The 26,178-nt window shown below is 37.6% G+C and overlaps 1 protein-coding gene across 3 annotated transcripts in view; it reads left to right on the top strand.

Moving 5' to 3' along the window:
- ANAPC10 (anaphase promoting complex subunit 10) overlaps positions 1–26,178 on the top strand; it is a 39,755-nt gene that overhangs the window by 8,530 nt on the left and 5,047 nt on the right. For all 3 annotated transcript variants that reach the window (XM_052816617.1, XM_052816608.1, XM_052816600.1), the window contains exons 3-4: positions 163–253; positions 1,043–1,163. In XM_052816617.1, the coding sequence (XP_052672577.1) occupies positions 163–253; positions 1,043–1,163 (212 nt within the window). The remainder of the gene's footprint in view (positions 1–162; positions 254–1,042; positions 1,164–26,178) is intronic.

Raw genomic sequence — 26,178 nt, 5'->3', positions numbered from 1 at the left:
TCACAAAAGCATAGGCACAATTTGGATATCTAGAAATGTTGCCGTATATGTTATAACTTAAGAAATGTACTTTAGTTTGTAACAGCTGAAGAAAAGTTACGTCTGTGATATCTACATCACGGAAATGGGATTTTCAAGACTATCACATTTTCTTTTTCTTAGGATTTGGAGTGGATCAGTTACGAGATGATAATCTAGAAACTTACTGGCAGTCAGATGGATCACAGCCTCATTTGGTGAACATCCAATTTAGGTATTAAAAATTACTCTATATGGGTTAGGGTGTTTTGTATAACTTTATTGATTACTGTTCACCAAGATAGGAATTTTGGAAGTGCAAGGACTCCTGGGTTAATCCTCTTACCCAACTGGTAAGAAGCCAGTTAGCATTTATAAAAATGACATTTTCAAATGTAATGGTTACTAAATGCCTAAATAAGCAGCAAGAAGGAATGTTTAATAGTATGTAATTTGTAACAGTTTCATATTTACCTACCTAAGGTGACATTTTTGTCCTGACTTTCTGTCTTCTAATGTAATTTGAGGGGTAGATAACTGTTTTTAAAGTAGTCCTGTATGGCTTAACAACTGATTATTTTGAGAAACCTTTTCCTATTAAATTCTGTGTAGGATGCTTTCAGTCCTTTTTTGTTAACCAAACTCTTAAGATAAGGTTAGATGTTTGTCACCTTTTCTTATTTGCTTTCTGGAGAACTCTTTGGTAGAGTAATAGAGCCCATATTTGATAAGCTAAACATATGCTTCATTGCATACAAGTGCTTATTTGGCATCTTGGCCTTTCATTGTATTTCTTGGTATACTGGCATTTCGGAAGGCAGACAAAGGAGAACAGTGAAAATCAACTCTGTGCATAACTTAATGTGGAAAAACACCTTGTCGCTTTGACAGCGGGGTTCTTATAAATCAGTAGACACACTTGTATTAAGTTTTAGAACATTTAAATCCTTAGCTACTACAAATGAGCAACAAACTCATCCTGAATATTTTTCTTTACAATGCATACATTTGTTGCTTCTTGCAGAAGAAAAACAACAGTGAAGACGTTATGTATTTATGCAGACTACAAATCTGATGAAAGTTACACTCCGAGCAAAATCTCTGTCAGAGTAGGAAATAACTTTCATAATCTCCAGGAAATCCGGGTAGGTCAATGATGCTTTGCTTTTCGTCTTAAAACAGTCCTCTCTCATTAGGACATCTAATGTGGTAAAATTGGTTTTGGAGGTAAAATATGGCAATGTGCTTGCTTGGAGGGGAAAATGGCTGCATTTATTTTGATGTTTGCTTTTAGTTTTTATCTTGTAAATTTACTAGGCTGGTTTCTGTTTTTGTCGGGCTCCAGTACCATCATGGTTAAAACCAGACTCAATGTATAGACTCTGTAATGGAATAAAGAGTGGGGTTTTCCAGAACAGGCTGTTTAGAATTGGTTAAACTTTGATCTCACTTAAAATATCTGCAAACAGTATGCACTGCATACATCAAAAGGGAAACTTGGCTTTTAAATATTTGCATTTTTAGACTTAACTTGAAATCATGCTTTTTTTTTTTTTTTCCATGAATGGGTTACTCAGCTATTGAGTCTCACTAGGAATCAGAATTTAAAACTACAGGTTTTGGTTATGTCTGTGTATGGTGCATAAATATGGCTGTGTATGGTGCATAAATATCTTTGGAGTCTGGATTTCATTTTTGGGAGGCTGCATGTACTCTTATTAACTAGTAGCAACTGATTCAAAGCTCATTTTGAGACCCTGGCAAAAAGAAATTGGGACACAAGGCCTGATGATCAGCTATGAAGAGGTTTCTTTGTATTCTGCTGGTTAGATAATCTTCATGTAAGTGAGAATCTGTTTCATATTTGCTAACAGCTGACTCCAGCCAGTACTGGTGGTGAAAGCTAGCGGAATTGCAACACTAACTTTTCCAAAATCATATACAAAGCAAGCAAGATACCAATTTAAATTGGAAGTCTAATGTAAATTATAATCAGTTGTGTTCATAAATAGTGTTTTACTATAGTAAAAAGTATAGTTTCTAATATTTTGCAATGCTTTTTTTATACTGGAGAGTCACTGAGATGTAGAAATTTTGGAAGGGATGCAGTATTTCTGTTTTTAACAGTATGATGCAAAATCCAATTTCCATTTCTGTAGATATGACATCTGATGCTTAAGAATTCAAATGGGACATAGAATTGTAGTGTTTTGTTAATGTTTTTATTTACAAAAGTGTAATAGTCAAAGCCAGTGACTTTTCAAGGTGACACTTCTGGACAGAAAAAGTTTCTTTGGAACAACTGAGATCAGATTTGAGTTGCTTTAACTGCTTGGTTTTGCTAGCCTTTTGGTAAGTAGTAAAAGCAGGTTTAAAATAATCCATGATCTTTGTAGAAGTCCACCTTGTAAACTAATCAGGTTACTCAGGAGCAGGTATCTTTGTTAATTTTGAGTTATGGTAGCCTCATGTTTCAGATTCCTCTTCTCTAGAGCTCAGCAGCAACTGGCTGATATATTGGGAAGGTTTAACTTACCTCCCTTATATGGCAGGTATTACAGTAACAGGAGGATTGGAATGATGAGAAAAGGGAGGTGCTAAATGGTTGGCTTAGATTTTTACTTCTGTGGTTTTTATTGTTTTCACTTTGTTTTTCAGCATTTGGATTCCCAGCAAGCACAACTTATAAGTAGAAGGTTGTAGATGCAGTGGGAATAGAAAGTATAGTAAATGCGTATGCTTTTATTATGTTGGCGCTATGTATCTATCTATATCTTTTCAACGGTTGGTGATGTTCCCTCAAGTTTTGACCTATACTTGTATCCTAAATCTTAAATGGAAGGGTCTTGACTCTGTTCTTTCAAAAGAATATTTAATTTAAAAAAAATGAATCACCACATTACTTTGACTTTCATCAGCTGCAAAGTCTGTCTTTTAATCTTCTGAATTGCATCGTTGCAATTTGGGAGTTGCACATTGTGTAACAGTAACAGCAGCTGGATCTTTTTCCTTGTTAGGCTATGGGTCTGTTTTCCGAATGTCCACTAGATGTCATTGTTGTCCTTAATTATCAATTTGATTTTGTGCTTGTAGTCTAATCTTCCAATACCTAAATGATTATCCTTTTATAATAATGTTTAGTACAGCATTATACATATAACTGCAACAACTTGAGTTTCTTCTACAGTGGCAAACTTCCACTTTTAAGGGCATATGTGTTATTATTATACATTTTATTTTTTCTATAGATCTTTGAGCATATTAGTCTTCTGTAGTTTCTCAGGCAATATTTCTTCAGCTTTTTTCTTGCTAAACACAGGATTCTATATATAATGTATTTAGTTAAATAAGGCACTTCTAAATGAAACAAGTTACTAGTATCTTTTATAGTATATTAATATGATTGTAATGTGTTGCATGAGAGCAGTAATTCTTATGCATACCACAAGCTCATATGCTTTTTTACTTCAAAACTGAGAGGACAATATGGTCAAGCTGCTTACTAATGAGATACAATACTTTGATGCTGTTGAATACTAGTGACTAACTTTTGTTGCCACTGTAATGTTAAATATTGCTATCAATTTTCATATTTCCTAAACCGCTTGATATTCAGAATGTGTTTCTTAAATTTTCATTCAGTCCTGCAACTTTCTCTTTTCTTCAGCTTCTCCGACACATAGGCGGGTTATTAAAGCAGTGTGAACTGTTATGAGCTCTTTAGAGAAATCTGCTTAATTATACAATGATTCCATTGGCTTCAGGACTGATTAACTGGGTGGAAAATCCAGCTCAATCATTTTATATTTTTTCCATGGATTCTTGCCCAGCTCTTAGTGTCTGATGGAAGTCCTATGATGTCTCCATGTGTTTTCTTCCTAATAGTCTAATTTTCAAAACAATGCAATGTGCTGTTAGGCTAGGTTTTATCACTAGTATAAGATTAGCTTTAGTTTGTGGTCTAGTATGTAGGCATGGCCTTTTTGGAACCTAAGATGAAATTATTTTCTGAATAAAAGTTGTGGGGGTTTTTTTTTTTTTTTTTCTTCCATCTGAGAAACAAGTCATTTGTACCCCATCCTGTGGGTGAGAACAGACATCATAATCTGGCAGTATTATTCCTTTGCTCAGCTGGAGGAACTACAGTTAAGATGTGTGCAGTAAGCCTTCTCCTCTGACTTAAGTGCCTTTTTATCACAGCTGTCAAACTTGGAGAGCAAATATTTTCTCATTTCCAGTCTCAGAGTTCTCCCACATAATGGTCCAAACAGTCTGGATGGACAAGATAGCCTACAGAGGCATTTTTGGAACAGCATCCAGACTCTTCAGTATGTGATTTAAGTTTTTACTCTTTCTCGTGATACAAAAGTAATCCATTGTAAAGAATGTGAGTGAAACGTTGGCTGCAAGAGATCTCTGGTCTCTTCAAATAACGCTCACCTGCTTGTTGCCTTTGTACCTCTCCAAGACATTTAGGTTATCAGCAGTTCATCTTGCCATAAAAAGTCTTAAGTGTTGTGATGCTAAGTGCAGGCAGAATTTCAGCTTATATTCACCTAGCAGTTTCAATGGCTTCTGCTGTCAACCTATAATGTAGGGACTTTACACAGCAAAGCAAGACACCTGTAAACTCTTGTATTAGCCAGTTCTACATCTTTGGATATAAAAGACACTCTGGGAGGGTGTGGGTCAGACTTCCTGAAAATAATTACTCACTTCTTGCATTAGTTCACATCTGAGAATCCACTGGTGTTTAATCCCCAAATTAAAGTTGCTTTAAGAGGCAGAACCCCTCCTGAAAGAGACAAAGTCTTCTATTCTGCTGTGCCCTGTAGAGGACTCAACAACAGAATGTGGTGTACATGTCTTGGCTGTAACTGGTAAGATGCAACTAGACAGGTATAATTTCCTTCCTATTCCAGTAAGAGTTAGTTCTTCCAGCATACTTTTTGGACTTTCCCATGATTTTTGATTTGGAGTATGTCATGTTTTTCACTTAGTTTTTTGTGTAGTTCAGAGAAACTGGCAAGCTTTGTGATAGGACCAAACCATTGCTAGTGCATGGTATTGCTATGTGTACTTTGCTTTTCAAGTTGCTTAAGGGTAGTAATAATCCACATGGCAGGTAAGGTGTGTTAATGTTCAGGCCTAAAAGGAAAGATCAGAAGTACCCCATTAGAGGGGGGGACAGGAAGCCTCTGGCTGTGAATGTGCTCTCTTTATGCAGTAGGGAAAATCTGCAAACAGCATCATGGCTTTGTGTAACCTAGGGAAGCAAGATGTTTGCTCTCGGCTTCTTTTGGAAGCCATTCAGTCTGAAGCAATGCTACTGGAACAGGGTAACTCCCCTGGTTAACAGCATTTATAGGTATGCAATGCTCTATCACTGCGCAGCGGTGGATACCTAGGAAAAAGACACTTTGTCACTGGAGGTCCTGTGTAGCAGACTTTGCATCAAAGAATGATACTAAGTATTAAACATTGCTTTGGAAGAGGCCTGCTTTAACTCAGTTGCTGTACACTTTCCTCGTGGAACAAAAGCCTACTTAACCTTTTCAACAAGACTCAGTTCTGAAGATGATTTTGAAGACTCAAGTGAAAGCCCTGTTATCTTAATATGTCTTTGCTGGCAACAGTGGGAGTCCTTTGTTTTGGCTTTTTGTTGTCTTCTGTTGAATTGCTGTCTATTTTGTTTTCAGTTTGTTTTCTAGCCCTTTTGGTCTTGCTTGGTGTTTTGTAACCAGGTGCTCCAGAGCTGTCATGAGCAGAGCAGTCTCCCTGGTGGTGTGCTGTTGTGACCAAGCACCACGGACAGGGCCACTGCTTCACTGTTTTAAGAGATTTGCACTAGAGCAGGGAAATCTCAACCACAGGAGTGCCCAAACTGGGGAGCTTTTCCAAGAGGTAAAGGAAGTCTGACCCTATTGTCATCTCTATACTCCTACAGTGTCCAGTGATTGTAGTGAAGAGGCTGGACTCTTCTGGACATTTTCTGAAATTCAACAGCTAGCAATCTCGACCTGCTTTCTGTGTGTGGAATAAACTTAGATACTGAGGTACAAGAAGAGGCTAACTTGTCATAGGACTGTTGCCAGCTAATGAATCAAGAAAGTGTACTGCTTCTGAGTCTCTGATCAAACATCTCTTAAGGTGCATTTTAAACTGCTTTTGTCTGAAGATGGAGTACTGAGTTGTTACTGCTTTATTTAGATTTCTGACTAGGCTTCAAGTACCATTCCTCTGTGTTCTTTCTTCCATGTAAGAAAAGATGCATTTTTGACCCCTAATTATTCCTTGGGTTCAGAATGTCAATTAAAAATATTTAGTCTGCTATCTGCAAACTACACTTGATGCTAAGAAAAGACTGAGTAAGCTTTAGTTTTATAGAATTTCAAACTGTAGTCTTTCTTGCCTGTCTCTAGGATGTGCTGCAGATGAGGTCATCACATCAGTTTGTTCTTTTTGATTGTTATCTTGCTGTTATGCTAGTTGGGGAGGGATTTAGTTCATCAGGATGCAGACAGTACCTGTTCCTTACATCTAAAATTTACTGGTACTGGAAATCTGCAAAGCAAGGGAGTAGAATGATCCACTGGTATTGGTTAGTTATTAAGCCTTGTGATTGATGTCAAGGGTAGGAGTCAAGTTTGGGAAGCAGGGTTATTTCCATTTGGTGTGGTTGGTACTCTGTATTTGCACCTTCCAGCAGAGAGGACATTTTGTGAGTCACCAATTAGGATGTTCACATGAACCCCTCTTTACAAAAGAAAGGCTAATTTAGTGACATAACATACTGTTCCCTGCCAATGTCATCATCACTGTAGATTATATGACCTACTTATTGTTCCTGTGCTTATGTAAATGAACTAATATACGCTTCAAACTGTGGAAATTATGAACAGGATTGCAGTTTTCCTGCTTTTTACAGCCTGGAATGGTAATACATTGGAACGGAGCTTACTATGTAATCATGAGAAATGCAGTTATTGAAATAGCCTTTTGTGCATATGAGTTATGTGTGTACAAATAGCGAGATCCACATTAGATCTAGAAAAATTCTGAAGAATGGAAGATTATTTTGGTCCACACATCATAAAATTTTTAAGCATTTTTATCTTACCTTGCTCTGAAATGGTATTTTAAGAGAAATAAACATCTCTTCTGTTGGATCTTAGAGAAAAAAGAGGAAAACTAAACATTGTTTTTATGCCATGGCATGTGTTGCATGTAGAAAGATAGTTTTTCTTGTTTTGTATCACAGCATTCAAAAACAAATCTGCGAAGGAACCTTTTCTTGCCACAGAAGGACTCAATTAGGCAAGGGTACATTAAAGAGGCCCTGTATTTTTAATACTGTCAGTCTGACTTTACCTTCTGAAGCAGAGGAAAAGCCATGTGAAAGAAAGTGGCAACAGCTCCATGGAAGGCAGGAACTTGACGAAGTACAGAGCTTTCCTCAAGGGAACTCGAGTATATAGAGGCTAGGAACTGACAGAAGCACAAAATTTTGCATATATGTGAAAGCCTTGCCTGGAATTACAACCTTTTTCATGATTATTCGATCCAAGTTCCACCATGGAAAAGGAATTGGAAAATGTGTATGATTTTTCATGTAAAAGTGAAAGAGCTTCTCTCTCCACTGCCAATAAGAAAAGGCAAGATAACTTACTAATCAATTTGACACTCATAGTTTATGCTGTGTAATACCTGTTTTGTAGGGAGTGTTTGGTTACATGGTTTCATCTCTTTTCTGTGCATGAAGTTCTAGTAGGAGGATTTGAAGAGATTTCTTAAAAAGCTTGTTTGTTATATATTTTACTTCTGTAAAAATCTTTCTGGTATGGATGGCTTAAAACTTCAGATAAAAAACCCCAGTACGTTATCAATGCAGGGAAACTGTCCTCCAATATGATGGGGGATTTCTGATAGGCTTTAAGGCAAGCCTGCACTAGTGCATTCTAATTCTAATACTATAAACAAATCCAGTCCTTTCTCTGGCAGACAGGAACAGGTTGCAGATAGTGCTCTGTGTACGAGAGGGACAGAGCCAAATACTTGAACGTTTTATATTAGTATTTTTTAAAAAAGTAGGGATAGAGTTGTGGCCTTACAGCAAGTATATAATAGTATAGGAAACCAACTGCAAATTTAGATGAGCATATTCTCCAACATTTTTTTGAAGTACAAAGGATGATAATACTATTGTAGAATGGTAATAGTATTAGTCATCTTGTAGGAAGGTTAAGTGATCTGTTTGTAGTCTATGCAGATTACCTATGCTATTGAACCAATATCCTAAGTCAAAGTCCACATCAGGTTGTGTCCAGTTTATACCTGACCAACAGAAACTTGTAATTGTCATGTTCATTGGTACCAGACTGAATGCTTGACACTTGTTCAAATGAACTAATTCTGTCTGGAATTGCCTGATTTACACTAGTATAATTTACATCTACCTGAAAAAAAACCCCACAACCATCTACACTTATGTATAAAGTTTCTTCTTCAGTTAAGCCAAAATAAAGCACTCCCTGTCCTTAAAAACCTATTGTTCCCATTTGTTCATCAATTTATTATACTGACTTGACTTTTCTTGGTAACATTTTTCAGAAAAGCTGTTTCTTTTCAGTGGTGCTTTAATGTTGATTAAATAGCTATTAGAGATTTAATATACTGTGTATACTTCTGTGTTGTTCACCAAGTTTATTGCTTTATGGAATCTGTATTTCCTTATTGATTGATTGTCTCCTGTACTACAGACTTCCCAGATGGTTTCAGTAGGCTTTTCAATTTCTGTAGTATCTGTATAATACCCAAAGTGGTAGAATACAGCCATGAAAGATTGCTGGTTTTCCATGGTAGTTTCTTGAAGGATTTGTTCAGGGAAGACTTGAATCATGAAGAGCAGTATACTAATAGACTAGCCCCTTTACCTTTCCTAATAAGTAAAAATGAAGAATCTCTTCTTCGCAAGAAGATTTTGTATGAAGGGTGAAGGGAGTCCATGTATGTGTTAATAAAAGTTCTGTGAGACTAGGGTCTGTCACTTTTCCTCTTGGCACATTTTGTCAGCGGCATGGCCATGCTGTTGACATACAAGATTCTAGCTAGAGCTGTGGAATAGTCCTTTTTTTTTTTTTTTTTTAATTTTTTTTTTTAACTCTACTAACTTCTGCAGCTGATTTCCACCCACCCCTGTGCTTCTGGCTTTTGTGAAAGCATTTTATATAGCCTTTAACCCTTGGTGCTACATATAGCATCTCTTTGTTTCTTTTAAACTATGGCTTTTTTCTTTTTAATGCCTGGATACAGAAGAGATGCTGATCTGACTCTCTTTGATAGCATTACCAAATTTTTGGAGCTCCTAGAGAGATCAATCAGATGTCTGTGTTCTTTAGCTCCTAGGAAGTGGTCCATATATGTATGTTTAGGTACAATAGATCATATATTTAAAACAGTAGCCCCTCCTGCCCTTTGCTCCCTGAAATTCAAGTTGTAATCAAACTTATGTGCTATCAGGCTGAGGGAAGAAAAGCATGTTTTTCTTTTACATGTCCAAAATGTAGTGAAAATCCCTGTGGACAGTCGTGTTTACAAGGGTAACTGTCTGCATTCAATTGTGGGTTATGAAAGTGCTTGCTTGAATAAGTACACTGAGCTATCAGACAGAACAACCAATAGTTCGTTGGACTAATTGACCTTGTCAGTAGAATAGAAACACTTGCAAAAAAAATTACCATTGCCAGCAAAGTTGCAACTGAAAACCCCTGAAGAAACTGTGTATATCCTCTAACTATCTTGGAATGCAATGATTCAAGCAGCAGATATGTGTGGTAGGGGGGTAGGAGGGGGGAATCATTAACTAAGAAAGTTTCATATACCAGCATTTTTCAGTGATCTTTTTTTGTAGCGTGAGGTTTTATGCATTCCTAAAATCATTAAGTAGTTCACTTTCCGTATTCAGAGTTATGTTTTCTCACAATTGTTATTACTTTTACCATATCTCAGGTCCCCTTGTATTACTTGTTTTGCTGGTGTGCTTTTATTATAACGTACTCTTTTCAGAAAAGGCAAAGATGTTTGGCTAGTAACCACAGCATGTTGTAATGAGGGTGGAGTATGTTTGTCATTCTACAGCCCTGGTTGACTTACATGAATGCCAGTGTCTATAACCACACATACTGTGGCAGTTTATCTTTTTGAATATAATCAAATTGCATAACAATGGAAAAGAATCATAGTAAATAACAGAATATCTGGTCTTCCAATCAAAAGCATGACGGACCATTTTTTACTTTACCAGTGGTGAGTCGTGTATCATCTTATTAAAAAAAGGAAAGTATTTCACTCCAGAAATAAGTCTTCACAAATGAATTAGTCATATATCAGACATTTCCTTTTAAAAAGTTGGATAATGTCACACAGGTGGAAGTAGTATTAAAAAAAAAAAAAGCAACAGTGAAAGACATAACAGGCTTCACTGTGTACTATAAAAACATGATTTTATTTTGGTTAGAAAACAAAACAGGAAAAATGGCATTTGGGAAAGAAAAGTCTGAAAAACAGTCTAGTTAACTGCTAAATAAACTTCAGAGATGAAGGTTTAAAAAAAGCACCAGGATTTGTAAAAGGGGGGTGGGGGGGGAGGATAGTGTATTTCACCTTAAGTAAGGGACAATGTGTAATAAGGGATTTTGTGGTTTTACAGCTCGGTGCATGTGTTTGAAAGCTGTTCTCTCAGCAACGTGGGTGGCAGGTTATGCTACCATATAATGTATTGTAGTTGGCTCTCAACACTTGTCAGGGTTAGCGTTCAACCATTCGGAAAATTTTCCCATTGTTCTATCATGTGAACCAAGGCTAGTGTTGAATTCCCAATAACCTTCTGCAGGAAAAAGAGGTTTAATTAGAAAGTTTGAAATTTGATTACTTCTGTTATTGTCTTAATGTACTTCTCTCTAATTTAGGTGCTTATCTGCAAATGCAATCAACTTTTGCTCAGAAAGATGAAAAACAAACTTAAGACTGTACTGCAGTTGCTTCAATGCTTTTAAAAGAAAACTTGTATACTCAATTCTGTCTTTCTTCAGCATTAACACTCTATTTCCATCTTAAACATGTTTGCTTTAGATGGATCATAGCTTTTGGCAGCTACTGCATTTTTAGCAAATAATACTGTTTCTAGTAAGAGTTGCAAAAAAAAAAACTTTGTGTGAGGTCCTTGTAAACTGAACCTTGGGAACGTTATGTTATTTCTGTATTTTCCCTTCTTTTGTGCTTCTTCTCTATTTGTGTCATGGTTATAAATTACATCGTTTGAACTAGAGAATTAAAAACACTTTATTTTGTGATTCCTGTAATTTAAAAAAGAGAATGTTTGTTTTATGTGTATTTTTTTTTTACCTGTTATTTCAGAGGTTGGCACACAGAGAAATAAGCAATTATGGTATTGAAATTCCATTGTGCCAGCACCTCCAGGGCATAATCCAAAAAAAACAGAAAAATCGCCTGCTGGGTTGTATGCAGTATGCTTGTGTGAACATCAGTGTCTGCTGTTCACACATCATTTTTTACTGAAAGTTCCTGTTGGAATAAAGGTTCTGTGTTTGGAGAGTGTACTGGGACATTTGCTGGTCAATGGTGTTTCAAAGTTTGTAGGGATTTCTAATTACAGTTTACCAGTGTAGGTTCACTAGATACTTCTTGCAGATAATCATAAATGCTTCAGAAGTAAGAGAAGCAAGCAGAGATTTGGTTTTGGCAACATAAAAACCGTATCAAGAAAGAGCTTAATGCTCTTCCCTTCGTTTAAGCGTTCTGCTTGAACGCTGAACATGGGAGTGAGGAATACGGTGGGTGGAGGTGGAGGTGATAGCATGTCAGAAGAGACTCAAATACTTAGTTTCCCTACTTCAATATTTTAACCCCTTCCATTCCTTTCCCCTCCCCCTGCTCCCACTACCTTTTTAATGTAAATTTGTTGTCTAGTTGACATTTCAGAACAGTACAAGTGCATCCAGCATTACAGCTTATACTGGGTTTCAGTGTGCAGGCTCATCTAGAATATCTTCATGGTGCTCAATCAGATCACCTCCCTCAGCTGATCAGAATTCATTTTAACTGTAGTTTACGAAACGTGTAATATTGTTCACTTGCAAACTGTAGTGTGTAGCAACATCTATTTTCTCATTTGTTTTTAATCTCTCTGCACTTGGACATATTGTTGGAGACCCTGGCAGGCAAACTGTTTAATGCAGGGACAGATGATTATAGTTTCTAGTCTTTTGCTAGACTTGTAAAAGTTAAGAGAAAAGGAAATTATTCTAAACCAGATTATAAGGTTCAGGCTAGGTAAAGTGTGATAGTTTACCTTGATATTCAAGATAATTATCTATTTATCTGACTGAATAAACACTCCTGAAATCCTTCTACTAGTATAATTGCCAGTGGCAAATGATGTCAGTGTATGCCTGCCAATACAGAAATTATGCTTTTGGTTTTCTATCTAAAAAAATATTACAGACTGACTTCACTTGTGGGGTTATTTTTGTTCCTGCCCTCTTCAACTGTGGTTAAGATCATGTCATAGGGCCACAGAACTATATACATGTGTGTCTTTCGTTAAGTGAAGTAATTGCAGAAGCGTATGTCTTTGCTTTTTACTGTTATCAATATGATAGTAGGCTAGTTCTTAGGTGTAGGTTATCTTAACTTCTTTTTCAGATTAAAGCATAATGCTTTTCCACCCAGGTGTGGTCTTCTGTGTTAAACAGCAAATTACTTACTTTATATTACTGTTTTTATAACTTCTTGTGAACAAATGTGCTACAATCCATTGCAGAAATTAGGTCAACAGGTTGTTTGGGCACAGAATTAGATTTTTTTGATCATTGACAAGGGGAATGCCTGCACTCTGAATTTCCATACAGTTTTAATTGCTGTAACAACATCATTGCATCTCTCAGTTTTCCTTGCTTGTAAAGATTTGAAGGGAAGCTTTTGGTAACAAGTTTAATTGTGTGTGTCCCCAGGGGGAAATTGCTGAGTGGATTGTCGGTTAGTTTTTTTCTTGGATGTTTGAAGAGGCTCCTGGTCACATAAGACTTCAAGGTTTGAGTAAAGGAAAGCTGAAAATCTTTGCTTTCTTTCTTTGTCTACTGTATCATTTATTGGCTTCTGGGGAAGTTGGGCGAGGAATGATGAGTATTCTGGGAGGAGTCCAGACACCTGCCTTTACCAGTTATTTAGCAGAGCAAGAAGGTAGGTACCATTGAAGAAACTGTCTGGAACAAGGGACTTTAGAGAAGTGCTTTCTGATATCAGCAGAACTGTATTTGAAAGGGAAATAATGTTTTTTCTGTGGTGAAGGGCCCTGCATACTACATGGAAATTTTTACATACAGGGTTATTTACCTATCTCCTCTTCTTTTTCTCCTCCCAGCACATTCTACAACCATGCTCTTTCCCATCCTTGACATTCCCTAGACCTGAGAAATCCAAAGTTACCTACTCTGTTTTTGAATCCTATATGTAAAAGAACACCGTGAGAGTCCGATACTGAATGCCAGCATCTTCCTTGAAAGATTTAAAACTGAGTTCCTTGTTGTCAAAAGTGTTAGTAAGATGTTGCTCATTCACTCCTGCTTTTCTCTTTCTGGAGAGGTTGCTAGCTAGTTGGAAATATCTTGCAGTGGCATTTGAGCTTTTTTTTTTTTTTTCCACAAACTGTGGATCAGGATTGGGAGGATAAAGTCAGTGAATTATAAATAATCAGCTTTGATTTACCCGATTGTCTTCACAGACTTAATTGTGGAAAGTAATCCTTAGAGGGACTACTAGATAATTTCAGACAGTGAGAAGTGCTAAATACGTGCAGAAAGGTAAAATCAAAGATTGATTCTGATCCCTCTGGGTGCTACTACTAACACCTTGTTAAAGTTCTTCAAAGAGGAAAGCCAGCAGTTGACATTTAAGCATAAGAAAAGAAGGGAAAAGGAATGGGAACTTTCTGGGATACCCAAGAACTAAGAAAGTCTTGTCCTGTCATCTCAGCTGGTGCTGGTCAACTTGTGCACCACACCTTATTTTCTGTTTCACTTAAACAACTTGTAGGCAACAGCTGCTGGGACCATCCCATGCCTATCTTAACCACTCTTCTTTAACAGTTTAGCAATGGAGTGGGGAGAGGAAGTGGCCCCAATGTAGAAGAAATTAGGAGATAATTGGTCTACCACTTATTATTTTCTAGCCTATGTGTGGTTTCCATGTTGTAAGTATCTCTATTTGCATCAGTACAAATTCAATCAGATTTAACTATTTGTAGCAGGTATTGCCTTGTGGCAAAGTTATCAGGTGCTGCTACTAAGATTTCAAAAAAACCCAAAACAAAACCCCACAACAAATCCATAAAATGCACTGGATGTGCCATGCTTTGTCAGACCAGCACCAAAACAACCAGCCAAAAATATCCATAAATTCACAAGTAGTTTTAGCATGCATGAACAGTAGTAAGAATATATTATTCTGTATCTGTAAAAATGAAAAGACAGGCTTTTTCTTCAGGGAAAAGTAGCTGAACAAATGTATTTCACGTAGGTATATGAGAGGGTTTTATTACAATCATCCTTTTTTTTTTTTTTTATTATTATTATTCCTGAAGCTTAACACTTTAGTGGAAAACTGAGATTATTCACAGGGCCATTGAGAAAGTAGTTATGAAAAGGAATGCTGTTAACATGACAAGTTAAAGCAATCCTTGAGGTTTGGAAGAAAATGCTACCTGGCAAGTGATAGGTATCTAGAACAAATAGAGAGCTCTTGAGCAAGAGATTCAGTTGCTTCAGAGCTATCATCATGACAGTCCTTTCTAGAGTTACGTCTTGCTCTTTTGATTGCTGAAATGTTATTTTGGTCAGGGGATCATGTGTCTGCTAGGAGCTTCGATGAGAACACTGCTAGACAGTGTCTACATCGTATTCTTTGCTGGTTTTTTGGTGGGGGGTGGGCAGGGCAGAATCAAATGTGGTTTTATCCTGTTCCTCATATCGAGTAGTGCATGGAAATGTTTCTACAGATCTGAAGGATAATTTATTTCTTTGTGAGGACTGTTCTCTGTCTTAATCTGTCATAAGATAACCGAGATCATGCAGTTGAATCAGAAAAACGTTTCCCAGGATTTTCCCATTTTCTGCAGGAAAACATGAGAGAAGGTGAAATGAGAGCAATAATGTAGCATATGTGTCTGGCTTGAGGGCCTGTGCTCTCTAGCCTTCTTCATCCAATTCCTAAACTAGCTTTATCTCATGCTCCTATTTTATTTCAGAATGAGTTCTGGAGTGTTTTATGTCTCATGTTAAAGGAATGTTAGCAAAGACAGTTTTTATCGAGGCTTTTTATGAACGCTGTTCTCAGTCAGTCTTTGAGTGAACCATGAGAGTCTAGCCCCTAATACTTACTACGCTCCTTTTTTTTTTTAATTTTCCCCCCTCCTCTGTATCTGTCAGAGGTCAAATTCAGCTATGTGTATGAAGGATTTTTTTTGGATAACTTCTACTAGCAAACGCAGGAAATCCTAATTTGTTTCTCTTATGTTGAGGTTCATTTGTTACTTCTTAGCAAGATGATGTTACTGAGGATAATTAGTAAGGTTAAATCAAATCATACTTTGTTTTTTTGTTGTTGTAAAAAGAGTTGCAGTTCCATATTAGGAGAGATGATTTAGTGAAACTTTCAAGTAGGCTTCCTTCTGTTTGAACAGGTTTGTTGTGATGGTCGCCATGTTTAATGGAGAGGTTTTAATAAATTGGCTTTGGGTAAATCCAGCACTGCTGGGGTAAGAACTTCTATTGTGGAATTATTAAACTTCTTTTTATTTATACTGTCTGTCATGAGGAGATAAAGATTTACTCACATAGTGGAATTAAATTAAGCAGAGGAGCATATGTAGCCACAGGACTTAAAGATATAAAGTAAGTCACATACATTTGTAATCCAATTCCATCAGCTTGTACTGACTTCACATCTCTAAGCGGTAAGATGATATTCAACAGTAGCTCTAGACTTAGGAGTTAGTAGGCCTATTGGTAAGCAAGTTTTCAATTATGTCATTCCTGTGTTTTGTTTTTTCCACTGCTCCCTCATTCTTCAGGAACGTGCATGTAATTTTATTTTGATTTTCATACAGTTTATGCTGAAGAGCTGATATTCTTACATCTGTTGAATGTAGCATTAAGACTATTCCAGACTGCCATTTATAGTAGACATGCTGTTGCAGCAAGGTAGTCATTAGCCCAACACTGTATAGCTTCATCTGAATATCTTTTTGAACTGTGCATTCTTTGAGTGAATGGTGACTTGAAGAATCTTTGACTCCTAGAAAGAAGTCAAGAAATAGAATTCATGTAGCTTGAGAGAAGCAGAGTCCAGAGTCTGACCTCCACTTTAAACAATGAAGCATAGCCTTGCATTTTTCTGGACACACTTAAATATGGCTTTGTAAGAAGGCACAAGCAAAAGGTAAAAATTCTACTGCATCTGTTCCAGTACGTTAAAGAAAAAGAAATTGTGTGTAGATGTAAAATTAAATGCTTCCATTGGGCAACAGTCCTGATTCCAGCTTTTCAAATTTATGAAAGTGTATTCTGGCTCATATAAAACTACTCAGCTGAACCTCTGACAGATATACTCTTATTTCTTCTCTTTTAAAGTTCGTTTGTACAAAAATATATCTCCAGTGAGAGATGTTTATGAGTTTGGGATCTTTCTCAGATGAGACATTGCATTTTAAATTTACACAAATAGTTTTCACAACAGTCTCTTGCATTTGTTTCCAATGAGTAAATATGCCTTGAGTTGAGCATTACATCTGCTCTGTATCCTGTGAAATGTTACTCTGCATTTGCTTATTGAAATCTGGCATGCTATAATGAACTTGAGTAATGTTACAGTTTATCAGGTTTTGCCCCACTTGCCTTTACTGAGCATCTGCATCCACAGACTCCTTATCCACATGCAAAAATGTTTTACTTGTTTGTAGTATACTTCTGTAGGATTTGGGGATTATTTACATAGGTTTAGGGTCTTTAAATTCCTTGGTTTTAGGAGAGGCAACCCTATTCTATTCTCTACTTCCTCAGAAACAAATCCTTCCTGTGGAACCAGGAGAAATGCTTTCGCTTAACCCTTGTGGTTTTTGTGTCTTTACAAAGCATCAACTTGTCCTCTTGCTGGTAAAGAATAAGTAGGATTTTTTAATTTGGTAACACTTGGGTATAATTTATTGCAGTCTTTTTCTAACAATTAAAGTCACTCAGGAACTACATTTTTGTGTAACAGATAAAATATTAGAGCCATGCAGTTTTCTGAGCCTGTCTTCTGGTAGATCAGAAATCTAGTTCTCTTCAATGTGTAATAAGAGCCCTTTTCGGTGAGGGGAATGTTTTTCTGTTGTTCTAGATGTACTTTCTTCCCCTCACCTATAACGGGTGCTTGAAAGCTAGCAGCTGGCTGCTACTACTACTACTATTGATTTAAAAAAAAAAAAAAAAAAAAGTTATGATATTCCCATTTTCTTATATTTCTTCATTTCCCATATTAATTTTCTGAAGCATTCCCGCATTCTCTGGGATGCAAAATGCAAGTTATGAAGTGTAATCACTAGGCTATCTCTGCTGCTATTCAAGATGATTTGACATAGGATTAACACAGTGTGGCTAGTTTTCAGACACTTAAATCTTTAATATTCATTGCATAATCTGATTTTTTTCAAATACTTTCTTTGTATAATTTAACTGTAGCTATGTCTAGACATATTTCCTGGATATGGCTAAACAATTTTGAAAGTAAATTATGAGCTGATTTTTTTTTTTTTTGCACTTTCACACAAACATAATATCATTCCATTATATATGTTAGAACAAATGGGAACTGCAGACATCAGAAGTACAGTTTTCATCCATTTTGCAAACCTCTGCGCATTTTCTAAGATTAGTTATTTCCCAGTAGTGTTTTCAGTCATTTAGCTTCCATTTGCAATAAATTTGTGCAGTGCATTCATACAGTCCATTTATATTGTTTCTGCTTGTACCCAGCAGTTCTGGTTTAGAAAAATTGATGGGACCCTCTTCCATTATGCTCTTCTATCTCCTGGTTTCTGATGTCTTAATTCTATTTGCCTTAAGGTCATCTTGTATAAGGCCATTGCTTAACAAGTAACTATTGCAGGATTTTCTTTTAAAGCACTTGTTTCATTGCTTACAGGAAATTCTGCTTATTCTCTCCTTTCTTGTAGGATTCTGTGATGTTCTGTTACCTTTCATAAAAGGCAGCTGCCAATATTAACAGCTTGTTCCATTCTTTGGTCAGCAGTCCCATTTGTAATGTAAGTTCTCCTGAACTTCAGAGGGGTTTTTTTTAATATATTTTCAGACTTCTTTGCTCTGTAGCATGTTCTACTGTTCTTGTTCAATCTGTTTTCTGTTCTCTTTGTATAGCTGTCTGCTCTTTTACTTTCTGCTATCCTACTTCCCTGCCTCTCTTCAGTAGATGGTTGAAGTGCTACTATCTTCCCTGAGAGCAGCCTGACTCACCTGGAAATTGTAGGAGATATGTCCTTATTTTGGATCGATGGTGCTTTGAAGAGGGGCTAAGGTTTTTAGATCTTTGTACAGGAATTGGAAAATCTTAAGGCTTCTCAGTGCTTGGGGGGGTGGGGAACTCAGATTCATTACTAAGATAAGAATTTAAATAAAAAGGCTAGTAATGTGTAATCTTAAGCAGTTTTTACCAACTTCGTGCCCTGTTGCCTTTGTTATGAAAACCTTAGTCCACATACTTTACCAGATGGCTTTTTTGATAGTTCTGTCACTATTTTGTATTTTGTGTTGTGACTAGAAAGTTTTAATTTGTTGGAATGAACTTGAGAAATTGTAGGGTCATCTTTGTTTTGTTGTGTTTGACACTTTTTTTTAAAGCAGACTCCCTGTTTTTTCCTGTCTTCTGATCAGGTAAAAGTTACTGGAAAGGTTTTAAAAGAAAGTCCTATGGATCACATTTGCCATGTTTATGCCATCATTTGCTCCATTTTTACAACAGTTAATCCTTTAAACATATTATTGTTGGAGAATCTTCTGGTTCTATTCTGTATTGTCACACAGCATACCCAAAATTACTTGTATCGGTTGGTAATCATCTGCTAGACTCCTATTTAGTAGGATACTTTACCTGTTACCTTGTGTATATGGGGTGTCCTCCTTAGTTACTTGTCTGTAAAATGAAAAAACACTGCAGTGAGATAAGGTTTTATGATTTGAATTGCTTCCCAAAAGGTGCAAAATGTTTGATTTCACTAAATGAAATTTGCACTTTCTAAATGTGCAGTATTGGCTATGTATTTTCTAGTAGTTTTTTGTGGGTTTTTAGGTGTACTGTTTCCTTTCTCCCATCTGTATCTTTAATACTCTGAGCTACTAATAATTTCAGTTGGATAGTACCCCGTTTTTTAAAAAAATAATCGTTGTAGTTTAAGCCCAGTTGGTAACAAAGCACCACGAAGCTGCTCACTCACTCGTCCCCCTGGCCCCAGTGGGATGAAGAGGAGAAAATATAAAGAAACACTCATGGGTCGAGACAAGGACAGGGAGGGATCACTCGCCACTTACGGTCATGGGCAAAAGACAGGCTCAACTTGGGGAAGAAACAAAATCAATTTGATCTACTACAAGTCAAATCAAAACAAAGATAATGAGAAGCAAACCCAAATCTTAGAACACCTTCCCCCCACCCCTCCCTTCTTCCTGGCTCAACTCCAATCCCAGTTCTCTCTACCTCCTCCTTCCACAGCAGCGCAGGGGGACGGGGAATGGGGGTTGCAGTCAGTTCATCACACCTTGTCTCTGCTGCTCCTTCCTCCTTAGGGGGAGGACTCCTCACTCTTCCCCTGCTCCAGCGTGGGGTCCCTCCCACGGGAGACAGTTCTCCATGAACTTCTCCAATGTGGGTCCTTCCCACAGGCTGCAGTCCTTCACAAACTGCTCCAGCGTGGGCTTTCCCATGGAGTCACGGCCATCTTTGGGGGCATCCACCTGCTCCGGTGTGGGGTCCTCCATGGGCTGCAAGTGGGCATCTGCTCCAGTGTTCACGTCCATGGGCTGCAGGGGCATCACCTCCTCTGGCACACCTCCTCCCCCTCCTTCTTCACTGACCTTGGTGTCTGCAGAGGTGTTTCTCTCACATTCCAATCCCCCTACTCACTGCAGGTTCCCCTTCTTAAATCTGTTCTCCCAGAGGTGCTACTACTGTCACTGATGGGGTTGGCCTTGGCCAGAGGTGGGTCCGACTTGGAGCCGGGAAAGGTTCTAGCAGCTTCTCACAGGAGCCACCCCTGCAGCCCCTCCTCTGCTACCAAAAACCCCGCCACACAGCCCCAAAACAATAATAATAAAAAAAAAAAGATCCCATCCCTCATTCAGAATACTGGAATTCTGGAAAGTGTAAAGACTTGCAGCAAACCATAGCTTTTCTGCCATTCATTTTTAGGACCAGACTGTCCGGATGCAGTCTGTTCTAGTGTGTCAGAAGTAGGCAAACTGAAGCAGAAAGTTTGTTTTGGGCTGCATTACCTATTTTTGACACTGTCAGGCAGGCCACCACTCTAGAGCATAAGCTCAAGAATTTTTTTTGTTGTTGCTTTTTCAGCTTCAGCATACTATCTGCCAAGCTCAAGGGAAGTAACTGAGATTCATGTTGGAGCCAAGTCCCTGTAGGTCTGAAGGATTTCCCCTGATACCAGGAGTCTTCTCAAAGTTTAATAGCAGTGCACCTGCAAAGCTATGGCATTCCTGTCTATTGTGACAGCTGGTTAATGAGATGTAGGTCCCAGCAGGAGAATGCTAATGAGCTTAGGATATGTTTGCCTTCCCTTCCTCCACTCTTGACTGATTCTTAAATGAATTATGAAAACCATTTTTCATTAAATCAGAGATCCAAGATTTCACAGCTGTTACGGCTGATTTCAGTTGGAGACAGTATTTCTTCTGGAGCAACAGGTTCCTGTAAAGATGGAATCTGTTTTAGCTGAAACCAAACTAAACTTAGATGACTTCCTGCTGCGGGTTGAAGGTTTGCTTTGGAGTTTTAGGCCTTGTTTCCATACATGCACATATGAAACACCATGCTAGACTGTGTTGTCACTCTGTATTTGCTGATTTGATCACACTGCTCTCCAAAGGGACAAGGAGAAGGTTTTTGTATTTTTCTAAAGTTTCAGTGGATAGGATGGATGCCACCTAAAACATACACAGGCAGTCCTTCTCTAATAAGATTTAATTTATGGATGTGTCAAGCATAAACTCTATTATGTAAAAGTTCAAGTGACCTCACTCAATAAAAAAATAGGATTTTAAAGATGTGGGACTTGAGATCAAACTGTCCAAGCCTATTTAATGTTTTTGGCCTTCTCTGAAACACTGTATACATCTTGAGACATATATTTTTGCAATGAATTTTGAGCTGCCTATGCATTGTCCCTCACAGAACATACTAAAAAAAAGTGTATATGGCACAACAAATGTGAAAGAAGTGTTCCTTTCTTTCCAGAGAGACTTTCCTAGCAAACAATCTGTGACAAATTCCTGATGGTTTCTGTGGATCCATTTTCTAGAATGAAGAGTCGTTTTCAGCCACATTCTAGAGGATGAACTGTTCTAAGATTGTTGTCTCTTTTTTCTTTTCTTTTGGTTGCTCTTTTTCTGCCACCCAGAGTTAAGCAGACAACATTTTCTGAAATGACAATTAAGACAGTTTTGGCTGACAAATCCACAGTAGCTGAGCATTTGGAAGGCTATTTATTTGTCTCTCAGGCTGCATGTCCCTGATCATACAAGTGTTACTGGCAAGTACTGTGAGCAGATGCAGTAGTGTGAGAGTGATGGGCAGGGTAGTGGTTGCTTAAGTACCACGGACAGGGGCCCCTCCAGGCATGTCCCGACCATCTGTGTATCAACCTGTGGGACTTCCACCAAAGTGACTTCATCTGTCAGGAGTTTTTCATGTGGGCAGTTCAGCACAGCCTTGACCCTTTTGCAGGCATCAGTACTTATGATCCTTTATCACTTGATACTTTTGAAACACCTGTTTTTCCTGTGAGTCTGTGTCATAACATTCTTGGTGTTCCATAGCATTCCTGTCAGCAATTGTACACCATTTTCTTCCATTTGACAATAGTCTTATGCGCGTGCTTACTCACCAGAGACTCCCCTCATGTCTAAGAGTTAACTGTTGTCCTCTTCTGTGCTCCTCATCGGATTTCAGAAGATTTCAAAGATAAACTATGAGGGCTATAATAACGCAAACCCTGACTTTCCTTGTTTAACACTTCATGGATTAAATTTCAATGCTGTATTCTTCCTAGTTTATTCCTGTTGTAGTATTGAAACTCTGTCTGAATCAATGAAGTACATCTGGGAAGAGACTGCATTGTTTTATCAGCAGAAGCAAATCAAATGGTTCCTCGCTTTTTTACTGTATGGGGAAATTCTGATCAGGACACCTCATTCTAAAGAATATCAGAACGGACCAGTCAGTGAAACCATTTCACAAGTTGGCTGGTCAATCACTTCTGCTAAATGAAATTTAGGTTACATCATGGCTCAATTGACATCATCTGCTTACTTCAGAAACAGGCCTGTTTGTGACCTACAAGGTGGCAATGTGATATAACCCACTGACATTGTCCAACATCTGTTGTGCTGCTTATGTAATCAAAACATGAAATTTGGAAAGGCGGTATAAGAATCTCTATTTGAGCATCATAGATGCTAATCCTTGGCCCACCATGCAAGGTGGATATGGCTTGCTGGTTACCCGCACTGGGAACCTATCGATGCATTTTTGTAGAGTAGCTATTTACTTACTGTAACTGTGATTCTTGGAGGTGGTGTAGTTTAGCTGCCATGATTGAACCTGCACTGTTTTAAAAAAACGTAGGAATTTAGGTGTTAAATCATAAGGAAATGAGAATGGATCAAGATTGTTTTTATGTAGGGGACCACTAGGCAGTGGAGCACTTCTACATGATGCTGTTTTGAGGAATTCCAGTTCTTCAAACATATTTTTGTGTCCCTGAGGTGATGCCCAAAGGGGGTGTCCACTGGCAATTCTGTATCGGAGTTCCTGTTGGATAGCCATGACAAACTCATACTAATGCTCAGGTTGGTAATGATGGCAATGAGCTGGAGGGAGAGGGGGCATGGTTTGAATAAATTTAGGATGAGACTTCAGACAGGTTTGTCAATAGGCTTTTGCATTCTATGAGTGATCTGTCTGCAGATCTCTATCCATCCAGTTGCATGTCTTATGTAAAAACTAATTGCAAGTTTTCAGTGACACCTGTGTAGAAGCATTACATTTTTAGTTCCAAGCATTACACTAGCCTCCAATTTAATGGTTTTATGCTATTTACCAAGTATTGTTTGGGGGGGAGGGGGGGGAAGGAAAAAAAAAAAAAGAAAAAAAATCTTCTGTGGTTTGAATCCTTTTTGTACCTCAGTCCATTGCTCTCTCACAACTTAAGTGTATTTAAAACTTGGCCAATCATATTTTAAAGGATAAGATCGTTGTAGAGGGATAACATTGTCTCAGCTGATTCCTTCCCCATCATAGGCTATAACTCCAGTTTTTTAGATGTCTGCCTTTTACCAGGAGTTCACAGTGAAAGATCAAGATGATGGTGAGCTGCTTTTGCTTGACATAATAAAGCGGGTGTTGCTTTACAGAGCATTTTTTAAAGAATATTTAATTTTTGCAAGACTTCTTACCTCTTTATTCAGCAGTTCAGAAATGAGTGAAATGAAGACAAGCTGTGGGTGATTCTGGACGTATATACACTGTCACTTACAAACAGCTTAATTGCATAAACTGAATTGGCACACTTGATGCATTTGATTATGTGGGTACAAATGATTCTGAGAGAAACTTGGCAAGATGTTGAAAACTGATCTGTGCCAAATGAAATCAAATTTAGTGCGTTCGTGAAAAGTTGGTCTAATATATTTTGTCATTTTTCATAGTGTTTCTCTCTTATGTTGCACTGATTGAGCACTTCTCTAGTATATTTTCAGGGTCTCTGTGATCTAGTTGACTTCTATGCTACTTTAGGCTCAGATACATATTCTGTGACAAATATTTATTTTGGTAATCTGTATCAGTAAACTTTACTTACTCTTTCTAGCTTGGCTTGTGTGTTTAGTTGTCTTTTATTTTAATTGGATACAACTTTCTAACACCTGGGCATTGGTTAATTTTTACTGTTTTAATCTGGAGCAGAACAGTCTGAAGAAGGATGTTCTATAAAACTTTTTGCAAGGATCTTTTTGATGTTTCTCTTTTTCAACCTTCCCAGTCTTCCCAAAAGTTATTTCTTTCAACTCATTTGAACAAAAAACTTACATATGGTAGGAATTTTTCGTATTTGCAGGTTTCACTGCCTAATACAGCTTATTCTCAACTAGTCTTCTGTCTGCCCAAATCTATAGTTGAATCTTCCTGAGGGAGGGACTGTGGTCCTCTAGACCCTTCAGGAACTGCTATTTGGAAGAATGGAAAACTTCTCTTGCCTAATGGACTGAAGTTAGATTTCTTGACCGTTTAAGGAGGTGGCTGATTAAGACCACAGAGCTACCTCCTTAGGTGGCCGTTGCCTCGTTAGAGCAAAGAAGTGTGCCTTTCACAGTGGGTCCTTTGAGCATGCTCCTGTGTTTCTTGTTAAGCTGCTAATGTGGTGTCCCTCCTTTGACTCACTTGGAACTTGCGAAGTTTCTTTTGGACATGCTTCATTTTTCTGCTGGAACTGGTGCATCACTGCTATTAACTGGTTCTCTTCCTTCCTAAGTGAAGTGATGGCTGAAACCCAAGCTCTGCTACTTCATGTGTTGACAGTTCCAATACTTGGAATTATGCAGAGGTCTACTGATTCTGAATCCTGGTAGCTATATGGTAGGTCATGGCAGTTATGGAAAGAGAATTTTGGAAATTTAGCCAACCTTCTTTCTCCTTGCCAGTTGTTGTGAAAACATATTTGGATAGCTGTAAAAAAACAATGGCTAAAAAGGGAAAGCCTTTCCCATATTTGAACACTTAACTTGGAGAAAGTCTGTGTATTGATAAATACTTAATTTCTGAAAATAGCATTTATTTCCTCTGGAACTTAGTTGTATGATCATCTTTGCTTGGAAGAATACATTATTTATTGAGAACACCTGCTTTGAAAAACTTATGTTTTTTTATATAACTGTGTGGTAAGAACTAGTTAAGCACATAAAAAGGCAAAATTATATTTGTGAAGAAGAGTCTAGCAACTACTTTTAATTTCAAAGGTGGCTAAGTCGCTAAAATAAAAAGAAGCAGCTTTAACAGTTTTATGAGAAAAGTAGAAAGAGTAAAATCAAATGCTGTTTGGTTTCACAGCCTGTTTTAGAGACAGCCACTAGAAATACATGTTGCCATTTGGATGTGGTAGTACAGATGATTAAATGGAAATGTGATGAGGTACCAACATCTCAGAATCATGTTGTATCATGCTGAAGCTACGGTGGCAGCAGTAATTCTCAGCTTTTTGTCAGTACATGTGTGCAGAAGAGGATTTTTTTCTCCAGGGGAAGAAAACAGACTGCTTTTTCTTCCTATATATGCACAGAAAAACTTATTCCCCTGAAATCTGGGAGCCCTGTCTCGCATACATTCTGGGATGTGTTTGTAATGACCCTGAAAATGTAACTACTTACAATGTTTTTTTTTGATTTCTGTATCTTCACAAGAGATATCTTTATAGGGCAACAAAAATCATGTATTGTTTCAAGGATGTTAGCCTACTGTAAATATAGCAAACAACTTGGGTTGGATGTATAAGCCTAGTAGAAGTGGCAGTTTGAGTTATATGCTACTTTGAAGACACCACAGAATTTAAGCAGACTATCACTGAGTAAAGTGGAAAAGAGGTCAATATTCAATTTAAGTAGGATTAAGTACACTAGAAAAGCTGTCTTTGGATAAATAATTTTCTATCCTATAAGGAGGCCAACAATACCAGTGTAGAACAAGCTTCCTCTTAAACTCTGGTCTTATGTTCAGTCATCTTTCTGAAGTGTAGCCTCAAGTTGCTTTGGC

The sequence above is a fragment of the Harpia harpyja genome, chromosome 2 (assembly GCF_026419915.1).
Source record: "Harpia harpyja isolate bHarHar1 chromosome 2, bHarHar1 primary haplotype, whole genome shotgun sequence".
Taxonomy (NCBI): Eukaryota; Metazoa; Chordata; class Aves; order Accipitriformes; family Accipitridae; genus Harpia; species Harpia harpyja.
The sequence above is the reverse complement of the archived record's forward strand: the minus strand, read 5'-3'. Positions and strand labels throughout refer to the sequence as shown.